We start from the raw sequence: 11,876 nt of genomic DNA on the forward strand, positions 1-11,876 counted from the left end.
GAAGCTGGGCCAGAAGGCCGCAGCCTGGCTTCTCGGGGTGACGGTGGACGGTGGAGGGGCGAGGAGGGCGAGGCGGCCCTGCCCTGGCTCCGGCCCCTGTGCTCTGCGGGGCGGGGCGCCCAGCGGGGAAGCCCCCTCGCTGTCCGCTTCCCAGCCGCCCGGTGCAGGGGACCCGGGGTGCCGTGCGCGCCGGGGGTGCTCGCTTCTGGCAGCCTCGCCGTCGTGGTCGTAGCCCGTGTTCCTCGTGAGATGCCTTCTGCCGGGGGAACCGCCAGGTGGCCCCTGGCACACGGAGCATATGAGGGGCAGAGCAGCTTCTGAAGGCGTGTCGGGTGGAGGCGTGTTAACTTAGACGGGCGGCGGCAGCGCCGGGCAGCTGGAGTAGGAGACAGAAACCAGGACGGCAGCTTCATGCCTGGGGATCCCCAGCGTGGTCACGGGGGGGCGGGGGGGGACGAGGCCGTGGTGCGTGTGAAGTCGGGTGTGCCGGTACCTGGGTGGAGGGGTGGGCCTCGTCACGAGTCCTGAGGGCCGGGTGGGTGCGGCCTGGGGACTGACCCCTGATGGGCCCTCGGGGTCATTGGAGGTAGAGGGGAGGCCCCACCGCAGGGCCTCCGCGAGGAGCCTCCTCCAGTCCTGTGCGTAGGAGGGGACCCTGAAGAGGGTGCAGCGCGGGGGTTCAGGTCTCGGGGAGGAGCCAGGCTGTTCATTTGAGAAGAGAAAGCATAAGGCATCCACACCAGGGTTCTTGCTGAAGGGAGCTGTGGGCTGCAGGGCCGGTGTGGTGTGGTGGACAGGGGCTGGCATAGGCTGGGACAGGCCCGCTGAGCCTCTGTTCGTCCGGTGCTGGCCCAGGAGACAGATGAAGACCCCCGCACTCTCTCACTGACAGGAGGCTGGGAGGAGGAGGGTCCCGGGAGCCCGGGCGGACGTAGGCCTGAAGGGTGACCCTGGGAAGGGGCAGGAACCTGGGTACCAGGGTCGTTTTGAAGGCAGTTTGGGGCTGAGGCCGGGAAGCCGGACAGAGGCGGTGCCCGGTGGGCCCATGGGGAGTGGTCTGGGAGAAGGGACCGCCCGTCAGCGTGGAGACAGAGGCGTCCCGTTTCCAGTGGGCTGAAGACTCAGACGTGAAAGGACATCTACGCTCCCCAGAGAGCTTATGAACTAAGGGTCGCCAAGGATTTCTTAGCCAGGAGCACAAACGTTTAAAAACTACAGTGGAGAACCTTGGTTTGTTGGGAAGATGCCACGGAGAGTCCGGGCACCGCCCTTTCCTATTTGCAGCACAAGCCTGGGTCTTATCAGTGTCGACCATTTACTCAGACAGAGACCCGAATAGCTCTAGGAAATTGAGTTTGTAGCTGAAGAGCCTCCCTCTCCACAGGGAAAGCCCCAGGCCCACATGGCTTCAGGGGTGACGTGGCCGGGGAGTCCAAACATGTGAAGAATAAAGCCTTCCCGTGTTACACAAACTCTTGGCAGGAAGTTGAGGAGAAGAGGGTATTCTGAGATGAGTGTCCCCTGATGCCAAAACCAGGTGGATACGAGACAGCTACAGACCAGTGTCTGTCCTGAACACAGGTGTGAAGTTCTCAACAAGGTTCTAGTGAGTAAAATGCAGCTTTTCTGTAGAAAGGATAATAAATGCACTGTGACCTCGTGGGGTTTGTCCAAGGAATACAAAAAAATTACTCAATGTAAGGAGCACATTAACAGCCTCGAGAAAAGCCACGTATGATCATTTCAGTGGATGCACAAAAAGCACTTGGCAGAATCCAGCATCTCTTCTCCGTTAAAAAGGTCTCTCGGCAAACCCGTGGCAGTGAACCTTCCCAACCCCACTTAAAGCAGCCAGAGTGGCACCTGTGGCCACAGGATCCCTAACGGTGGCACGGGCGTCCGCCGTCACCACCGGTTCAGCATCGGACTGCGGGTCTGGCCAGGATGGTTAGAAAAAAACAAGTAAAATCACACAGAAGGGAAACTCTTTATTCATGGATGACGTGGGCACTGAAAAGGTCATTGTGCTTCTTTGTACTAGTAATGAACAATCAAGTTGAAGTTCTGAGAAGCGTACCACACAACAGTATCCAGAAAGGGAACTACTTAGGGATAAATTTGCAAGTAGACGTGAAGACCTGTACAGGACGCTGTAAAATGTCGCTGAGGCGGATTAAAGCGGTAAGGAAATGGAGGGCTTCACTGCACTCGTGGAAGTGAGGACGCGGTGTTGGTAGGATGTTAATTCTCCCCAGCCGGTCTGTGGGTTCAACACCATCAAAATCCCAGCAGGCTTTGTTGACATTGACACACTTACTCTAAAACATATATGGAAATTCAGAGGACCCAGAATAGCCACGACGATGGAGAGAAGCAGATTTGGTGTATCTGCGGAGGGAATCGTACACGGCGGTCAGAAGGAACACGCCGTCACGTGGGTGAATCTCAGGGTGGTGGAGCTCGAGTCGTGTGACACCGTTGGTCAGAATTCCAGCAGACGAGGGCGGTCGTGGCAGGAGGCAGGCCAGTGGGGGTGGGGACGTGGGCACGAGGAAACCTTCAGGGTGACGACACTTCTCTGTCGGGTGGTGGTGGCTCTGCGGGTATGCACGTCTGCCGGACACGTTTGCACAGGTGTGCAAGAGGGTGCAGGAGGCCCCCCGGAGGGCGAAGACGGCGACTGCACGTGCCTGTCGCCTCGCCCAGAGCCCAAGACCGGCAAGCGCAATGTGGACACGGGACGCGGATGGAAAAGTGGCCGAGCCTTCGGGGGAAGGCCAGTTACTCCCCTTCATGTAGGGTTTTGGTTTGCTTGTTTATTTTCTTTCCAGGAAGAGGAAATAACTCAGGAGGAAATTGACATACTTAGCGATGCCTGCTCGAAACTGAAGGGCCAGAAGTCCCTGACGAAAGAGAAGGAGGAGCTGGAGCTGCTGAAGGAGGACGTCCAGGACTACAGCGAGGTGCGGCAGGGCGGGAACAGCGGGGACGGCGGGGACAGCGGGGACGGCGGGGACGGCGGGGACGGCGGGGTCGGCGGGGTCGGCGGGGTCGGCGGGGACGGCGGGGTCGGGGCTGAGGCTGCAGACAGAGTAAACCCAGGCTGCATTGGGCCCCGGAGTATTCAGTGACGCCTCCATCAGAGAAGGGATAAGCTGGCCAAATGGTCTTTGGAGAGAAAACGGAATTTAAGTAAATCTTATTCAGTAGTTTTTCCAGTCATCCCACGTGGTCACTTTCCCCTGGAGTGCTGGCCGTTCACCCTTGTCGGTGACACGCATGTATCTTTTTAGTTTCTAAACACGTGAAGGTATCCCATGAACAGTCTGGTCACTTGGTATACGAAATCTTACTTTTGTTCCTGATTCCCCAAAAGAGACTTCTTTCTTACATACAAGTTATTTATTTATTTATTTATTTTAAGATTGGTAAAAATCTGTTGTTTTCAGAACTTTGTCATGGCAGCCCTCTCATGTGGGTTCTCTGGTCCCCACCTCACCTCCCGTTCTTCCCTGTAACGCTTGCTCATAGGGAGAACCACAAGTTGGAATTTAAGAAGGCCCTCACCATTCCAGGATTCTTTCACCATCAGGAAGAAGGTCGGGGTTCAGGACAGAGTTCATTTCCTTTGCTACAAAAACAGTGCTTGAGTTTGCAAGGCTAAGAACCAATTTGCACGATAGAGAGCAGTAAGCCCGCTGCTTTGTGGCTCGGGTTAACGGGGCTGCTCCGCGCACAGCCTAGACCTTTGCACCTTGATGATGGAGTCTGGGTTAATCCAGTTACTTCTACAGGGTGAACTTAAGGTTCCTTTTTAGTTTTAAGGCAGTTTTTTACAACCAAATAATTTTGTTAGGACTTGCAGGAGATCAAGAAGGAACTCTCAAAGACTGGCAAGGAAATCTACGTGGAAGAGTCCAAAGCCAGCAGGAGGCTGACGAAGCGGGTACAGCAGATGATCGGGCAGATCGACAGCCTGCTCGCGCAGCTGGAGGCCGACCAGAAGGCTGGCAAGCTGGGCCCGGCCGCCGAGGGCTCGCCTGCGGGGTGAGTGTGCGCGACGCGGCCGCCGGGGGCCGTTCTGACCGGAGCGCGTTTCTCAGCTTTGCTGACCAGCCGCCCCGCCCCTCTGACCTGCGGCTGCAGCCAGAACCCAGGTGTCCCCTCTTCTCCGTGACACTGTCGCTGAGGTGGCCCCAAGCTGGGTCTTCCCTGCACGCGCGCGTGCTCACACACACAGGCACACGCACACACGGTGGCCGGCGGGGGCCAGCGTCGTGTGAGTGGCTGCCGGGCGAATGAAACCCCCCCAGGCGTCAGCGGCTGACGCTCGGCGCTCCCATGGACCAGGCACCGCACCGCGAGCGCCAGCGTCTCCGGGGGGCAGGCGGGCAGGCTGGCTGCAGGGCCCCTGCCGTGCTCAGGTCAGCGGCCCTTCCCCCCCGGGCGAGGCCAGTGTCCCCTCTTGGATCGACCTGCTGTGCTGTGCGGGCCCACCTGCCCTCACTGGTCGGAGGGCAGTGTGGCCACACTCAGCCCCTCCCACCCTGACCAGGGCGCAGGCAGGCCCGAGGGACCCACTGGAGAGGCCGGGCTCGCTGGGCGGCTGCGCACGCACAGGAGACCCTGGATGGGGCGGTGGTTTCTGTTTCTGTGTCCAAGTGGGCTGGGTGTTCCCAGAGGCCGGGGCAAGGGAGCCCTGGAGGGAGGGGCCGTCCGGGGCAGGTCTGACCCACGGGGCCCCAGTGAGGCTGTAGGGGGCTCCAGCTGTGCCGCACGCGGGCTGTGTCCCCCAGGGAGACCGTCATCAGCGTCGCTGAGCTCATCAGTGCCATGAAGCAAATCAAGCACATTCCTGAAAACAAGCTCATCAGCTTGGCCTCGGCACTGGACGAAAATAAGGATGGCAAGGTCAACATCGACGACCTTGTCAAGGTGGGTCATGGGGGTCTTGCCGGGAGCCTTTTCCACCTGTGCGTCCACCCGAGAGGCCCCTGGGGCTGGTCTCGCCCTCGCCGCAAACACGGAGTGGAGTCAGGGCGTGAGGCCGTCCGTCCGGAGCAGGCCACCTGCTCTTGCCTGGATGCCTGGCCTCCCCTGGCCCAGCCCTGGCCGGGTCTGCGGAGCACGGTGTTGGGGTGGCTGGGCCGTGGCAGCCCGGAGGGAACGCGTGTGGTCCTCGGGGCTGGGCCTCGGGATCCCTGGGGGCCGCGGAGGCCTGAGAGGGTGCCGGGAGCTCGGGCAGCCCAGGAGGCCTGCACGGGGCCCCGCGTTCACAAGGATGGCTGTGGGCTCTGGCGTTGCTGTGGCGAGCACGCCTTCGCCGGTGGCTCTCATGGCTCCAGCGTCTCCAGCCCGTCGGGGACTTTCCACTCAAACGTCTACCCAGAATGTCAGCAGACGTCACTTTGGTCGGGAGCACGGCCTTCCCCGTTCATGGACCGAGCGCCGTCACCTCAGCGGCAGCAGTGGCTGGGCGGGGCCCGTCATCTGGGGCCCCTCCTTGGCGCTCACAGCGCTCTGCCCCAGCAGGGCCCAGCCTGGCAGCCTCTCTGTGTCGTCCGTCCCACCTTCCTGCAGCCCTGGGAGCTGAGGGAGGCACAGCCGGCGCCCTCGCCTGGGCCCGCGGACCGTGGGCCTCCTGCTCTCCGAGCCCCGCTCCCTGGCGGCTCACAGCCTGGCCTGGGGATGTGGAGCCCGTTGGCTCTGTGCGGGTGGGGGTCGGCCCTCAGAAGACCTGGGCAGGTGGAGGACCCAGGGCCCCCAGCGGGACAGCGTGGCATACGGGTGCCAAAGGCCATCCCAGCCTGGTGGCCGTGTGCCGTCTGCCCTCCGTGTCCTAAGGGGAGGTTTCATGCTGTGAAAGGGCAGAGCCACCTCTGAGGCCCTTGCCCCTTCCCGTGTGTGCAGGTGATCGAGCTGGTGGACAAAGAAGACATTCACATCTCCACCAGCCAGGTGGCTGAGATCATGGCCATGCTGGAAAAGGAGGAGAAGGTGGAGGAGAAGGAGAAGGCCAAGGAGAAAGCCGAGAAGGAGGCCGCAGAAGTGAAGAATTAGGGCCCGCCCGGCTCTCAGGTGCCTTGGTGGCCCTTCGTGCGTCTGCCGCAGCGGTCCTAACGTGACGGTGATTGCTTTGAAGTGATTCTTAGAGACATCTAATATTTTGTCTGGAATAAATCAGAAACTTCGTAATCAGTAATTTTAAATTTTTATCATTCCACGAAGATTCAGTCAGTCTGGAATCCCTGAGCCCCTCCAGGGAGTCTGCTCTGGATTCACGCGGTGGCCCAGTGCCGTCGTGGCCCCAGCTGTCGTGGCCCCGGCTGTTGTGGCAGGCAAGCGTGCGGCCTGCCGGCGGCGGGGCGCCGTGGCCCTGCACAGCCCCCTGGGCTCCTGAGGCGGCTCGGGCCTCCCTGCGTGTCCCCTGGCGGTGTCTGCTGTGGGAGGAGAGAGGACCGGCCGCGTGGACGCCCCGTGCCCGTGGGGCCCCAGGCGTGGGATTGGAGCCGTGCAGACACAGCCGCCTCGGCCTGGAGAAGACGCTTCGTGAGTCGTGGGCGTGGATTCCCACAGATCAGTGTGACTAGGAGCCACTCGTGCGTGCTCCCAAGCGCACACCTGTAGCGGGTGAGCGAACACGCCCGTCGTCTCCGTGGCCTCTGGAGGGCCGCGTTCTCTGACGGGGATGTCCGGTCTCCTGCAAGTTCGCTCTTACGTGTGTATCCGAGCTCTTTCTCGAGTTCCCTTTGATTCTCACCTAACCCTAACCACTTAACTGGTACGGAATTTCCTCACGTGACAGCCTGCCCACCTGGGTAAATCCGCCGTATTACGCCAGGAGAGGTGCTAATGAAGCCCTGGAAAGTGAAGCATCTCACGTGCAGTAATTTGTTGTGCTTTTAGAAAGTTTCCTCATTTGGGGTGTTAGCACCTCACCGCCCCCGTGGGTGTTCGGAGTGGGTTTCGCCGCGCGTGCGGTGCCGGGTCCACATCCGGCAGCTGGGGGAGGCCGGTGCTCCGTGGCGGGAGGGTCGGGGAGGCGCTGGGCAGCCTGTGGCCCCAGCTCTGGCTGGCTGCTCCCACGAAGGCCGGGTCAGGTATGGCGAGAACGCTCTTTGGGGGAAAACAAACAGGAATCGGAAGACGTGGGCCTAGAGTGGCCAGGTGAGCTGAGGGAGGATGACGACGACGGGATGACAGCTTCCAAGTTACTTGAAACTTTTTACCCAGCCGCTGAAGAAGAAACTAGGCAAAATTAAGATTCTGTGTTCTCGGATGTAAACCTTCGTACAGGGACGGTGGGTTCTAAAGGGTTCCTAGTTCCGTTATTCCGGAGGCACATTCCCCGCGCTTAACTGGTATTTATGAGCTGTCTCCCGCGTGTTTGAGCGGCCTGCTCTTCCGCTGCGGGCGCGTGCCTGCTCGTGGGCGTCGTGGCGGCCGGCGTGCCGCCTCCGTCCTCACCTCGCTGCCGTCGCACACCCCCGCCGCCCCCGCCCTCCCGGATCGTGCGTGTCTGCGCCCCCAGTGCAGCGGACCTTCCGCTGCCGTTCGTACCGCGGGCCACGATCCGCTGCAGGCTTCCCCCTGCGCGCTGCTTGTTTTGACCGCCCTGAACTTTATTTATTGCCGCCGAGAGGGGTGCCCGGGTGCAGGTGTAAGGAACGCGGCTCTGGGAGCGAGAGTCGTGTGTGACAGGCGAGGCATCAGGGCCGCCGTGTGTTGACTGAGTGCCCGGTGCCTGCGCCCGGCCTCCCCGAGCTTCCTCAAAGGGCGCGCCTGCGTCCTCGGGATCTGTGACGCCGAATGGGAGTTCTTCCTTCGCTCCACCTAAACAGCCGGTTTTTCATTAGGGGTTCAGGAAATTGGCACGTGGCTTCCAGAGTCGTTGTGGAATATCAGAATCCAGTCTCTAAAAAGGAAGGGCGCCTCGTCATTTGCAAAGAAGAACCTGCAGGCGCTGATCCTCACAGCGGGCCCTGGGCCTCTGGCGGCTCTGTCTCCGTGTCCGCCGCGGGCCCGGGGCCGCCACCTCGGGCTGTGTGGAAACACCTTTTTTAGAAATAGTGTTTTTATTAAAATATCGAATTCGTGTTCCTGCAACAGCTCAAAGCCAGACTTGTGAACTGCGTGGCCCACCGGCAGTCAGGGCGGGACACGGCAGAGCTGTCTGAGCGTCGGGTCCCAGCCTCGCGGCAGGAGAGTGTGACGAGAGGGCCTCCCGGCGCTCTGGCCCTGGCCTCTGGGGTCCCCTTGTGCTGTGACCGCGTGCCCTGCCCGTCCCCTCCGACTGTGCTGGTGACCAGGCACTCGAGTTGATGTAAGGAGAAGGTGGAATAAAGCGCTGTCGTGGCGGCCTGTCTGCCCTGTGATGGTCTGTCTGTCAGGTCGGCGAGGCAGCCACCGCCTGGCCAGGCTCTCCTCTCCCCGACCCTCAGTCGCCCTGGGGTGGGGGGTGGTCCCTGGTGGGCGGGGCTGGGACCCTGGCCGGCACTGGGGGGTGGAATTCTGTTCTGAGAGACTGAGGGCCCCTGGGATCAGGGACAGCACTGCCTAAGGGCCGTGCCCTCCACTGTCTGAGGGGGCCTGACGAGCTGCGGGCTCCCCGACACTGGGGCAGGGCCCAGAGAGCCGATGGGGTGTGTGGACCGGGGGCCAGCCCGCAGCGCCACCCCCCTTCGCCCACTGCCTCCCCGGCCCTCATCTCTGGGCTCCAGGGGGCGGGTGGGGGGCTACCCTGGGCAGAGAGCTGAGGCCCAGCTGCGAGGGCCGCCAGGCAGAGGGTCCGAGCAGCAGGGCAGGCACAGCGTCCTACCTCCCCATCCTCCCAGTGTGGACAGACCGCCCCCCGTGAGCTGGGATGTCCAGCCTGCCTCAGGCGGCCTCACCCCTGCACCGGCCCCAGGTCCCGTGGGGGCTCCTTCTACCCTTGCTGAGCCCCGACCCCCTGCCCAGGGACGTCCTCACCTGTACCCCATCTCTCCCCGGGCCTGGCCTTGGCCACAGTCTGCCCCAGGGGTTCTGCGGGCTCGCGCGTGGGTGTGACCCGTGTGGAAGAGAGACCGTTCCCGGGGCAGGCACGGGCAGGCACGGGCAGGGGGCTGCTGGGCCTCAGTGGCTCCTGTCCAGGTTCATCTCGGCCCCGGCAGGCACCCAGCGCCCCCATGCTGAGGACCGACTGTGTCCACTGCACTTGGACCCTCCACAGGCCGGGCCCCGGGAGAAGGTGGCCGGGGTCGGGGCCGCGCGAGTCTTCAGGTGCAAGCCGGTGCCCCAGGATTCGAGGCTTCTCACTTCTGTGGTTCAGAAGGTCACATCGAGGGTCACCAAGGGCTCCGGCAAGGCTGACCCAGGGCGGGGGCGGGAGGGGGTGGCTACATATAGTCCAGGGACACCACAGCCAACCTGAAGGGACACTTCCGGCCAAAGCGAGGACAGAATGAGTAGTAGAAACAGCAAAGACAAAATCGATCATAAACAAAAATCCCCACACCCAGCTGATCTCAGGAAAGCCCCCGCTGATGGAGCTTCTTAAACAGCAAGAACAGGTGGCAGGAGAGAATTGGGGACCACCCTGTCTTCTCAGGAGGAAATAGAGCCCATCCCAGGAAGCTCTTCAGGGAGAATTCCAGCTGGTGGACGGTCGGGAGAAACGCTGGAACCCACCCAGATGGCTGCCCTGGGGTCACGGGGGCGGGGAGCTGGGTGTGCGGGGCCACTGGCTGTGTGCCCCAGGCACTGCCCCAGACACCCAGCCGGGGAGGCGTGTCCGTGGCCGTCCCCCTCCAAAAGCCACACGCAGGGGGAGGAGGGACAGCCAGATGGGGTCCTGATTTGAAACCTTTAAAACCTGCGTCAACTGTGGTGGGGGGGCGACTGGGGACGTTCCGTTCCGGGTGGTGGCACTTGTTTTTACACGTGGTGATGCGCCCCCATGAAGAGCATGGGGCCGAGAGGTAAGACAGCTGCGTGCGAGTGTATTCAGGCACCCGCCTGGGGAAGAGGACACCGAGAAGTCGCGGTCCAGCCTGGCGACACTACAGGGTGGGAACAAGATTCTGGAGGCCAGGGGGCCAGGACGGAGGTGCAGACGCACTCACCAGGTGAGTCACCCCAGGCCGCGAGGGGAACGCAGAGGGCAAGGCCGGACCTAGAGGTCCGAGAATGCGGGCTCCGGACCCTCTGAGGGTGGGCGGGGTGTCGGCGCCTTGCTCCCTAAGCCCCGCAGCAGCCCGCCCCCGGGCCTGGGTCGGACCCCACCGGCCCCGGGGTTCAGAGAAGACGCTGGGCCGCGGGTGGAGGCGGGGCCGAGGTGAGGGGCGGGGCAGTGATGAGGAGGGGCGGGGCAGTGATGAGGAGGGGCGGGGCAGTGATGAGGAGGGGCGGGGCAGTGATGAGGAGGGGCGGGGCAGTGATGAGGAGGGGCGGGGCAGTGATGAGGAGGGGCGGGGCAGTGATGAGGAGGGGCGGGGCAGTGATGAGGAGGGGCGGGGAGGTTCCGGGGAGGACTGAGCAGCTCCCCTGTCGGGCGCTCCAACCTGCCCACCTGGGCCCGTCCCTCTCCGGCCAGCGCCCCGCCCCGGGTCCCCGTCCGGTGTCCCGGAAAGCCACGCCTCGTCGGGAGCCAGTCCCCTCCGTCTCCAGAGCGCGCACCCGGAGCCCAGCCGGGGCCAGGCAGGAGAGAGGCCGGGGGCAGAGCTGGGGCTCGGCCCGGCCGGCGCTAGAGGGCCCCGCACCACGCCCGCACTGCGCGCGCCTCGCCGCCTCGCCGCCTCCCCGCCTCCCGGCCTTGGCCTCCCTCCAGGCTCTGGCCTTCGCTGGCCGCCTTGCCATCCCTGTCACTACCGCCGCGTGTCTCCCGAGCGCTGGACACAAGCACGGGGGTCTCTGGCAGGCTGGAGGGGCTTGGGGGCCGGGAGCGCTTTCCCGAGTGGGGTCAGGTATTGGGTGGCATCGTTATGCAGAACCAAGCCCTTAGCGACCTCTCCTCCTCTCCAGAAAGAGGCCCCAGAAACCCCCTCAGTTGGAAGGTGAGTTGGACACAGCAATAAGTGGAGCGAGTTTCTTAGAAGCCAGAGTAAAAGTTCACACCGTGCAGAGGCTGGTTAGTCCCTCAAGACCCTGAGGCACGAGGGACAGAGGGAGGGGCACCGGGTGGCAAAGCAGGGGCTGGCGGGGCGGGGGGCGGGGACGACAGCCAGCCCTGGGCAGCGCTGGGTCCCAGGGAGGACATGAGTCTGCATAGCCACCTGTCCCTGAATCCACCCTGGTCCCCCACTTGGCCTGGGCACTGCTGCCTCCTCCGCGAAGCCTTCCCAGGCTTACTCCCACCACCGCTGGGTGGGTGCCCTGCCCCGTCTTCCCTCTCCCTCAGGCTGTGAACTGTGCAGTAGATGGGCCCAGATGCTGTCGCTGGGCCCTCAGCACCCCAACGAGCCGCATCAGCACGCAGCACCCGCTCAAAGTTGAAGGAGTGGCGGCGGCGGCGGAGCGCAGGGGGCAGAGGTGGGGCCCAAGGCGGCTGCAAGGCCTGGGAGGGGGTGGGAAGCCAGCCGGGAGCAGGGGTGGCCAGGAGTGCAGGCTGTTGAATCAGGGCGCCAGGTGAGGGCTTTGTCCCCATGGGGCTCCATGGGGGGGGGCCCACCTAGAAACGTCCCCTCCCCAGCTGACAGGATAGGCAGACACCAGGGGGCAGGGTGGGGGGGGGGGGCTTGGAACCAGCAACAGGTACCTGGACGGGACCCTCAGGGCCCCTGAACTGCGCGAGCTGGGGGCAGATGGGGGAGGGGCAGGACCAGAGCATTTCCCCAATGCCCCCTCCGACAAACACATCACCTGCATTCCCTGCCCGTGGAGATCCCCGACCAAGGCAG

At 63.1% G+C, this 11,876-nt stretch overlaps 1 protein-coding gene across 7 annotated transcripts in view; it reads left to right on the top strand.

The window, feature by feature from the left end:
* The window catches only part of LETM1 (leucine zipper and EF-hand containing transmembrane protein 1), a 31,236-nt gene extending 22,871 nt beyond the window's left edge, over nt 1-8,365 (top strand). For 4 of the 7 annotated variants that reach the window (XM_059066015.2, XM_059066016.2, XM_067036834.1 and 1 more), the window contains 4 exons: nt 2,832-2,963; nt 3,857-4,047; nt 4,797-4,935; nt 5,911-8,365. In XM_059066015.2, coding sequence (XP_058921998.1) covers nt 2,832-2,963; nt 3,857-4,047; nt 4,797-4,935; nt 5,911-6,060 — 612 coding nt within the window. In that variant the 3' untranslated portion in view covers nt 6,061-8,365. The remainder of the gene's footprint in view (nt 1-2,831; nt 2,964-3,856; nt 4,048-4,796; nt 4,936-5,910) is intronic. The other 3 variants (XM_059066017.2, XM_067036833.1, XM_067036836.1) reach the window with 1 other exon arrangement.
* Nucleotides 8,366-11,876: the final 3,511 nt, after the last annotated feature.

The sequence above is a fragment of the Kogia breviceps genome, chromosome 6 (assembly GCF_026419965.1).
Source record: "Kogia breviceps isolate mKogBre1 chromosome 6, mKogBre1 haplotype 1, whole genome shotgun sequence".
NCBI lineage: Eukaryota > Metazoa > Chordata > Mammalia > Artiodactyla > Physeteridae > Kogia > Kogia breviceps.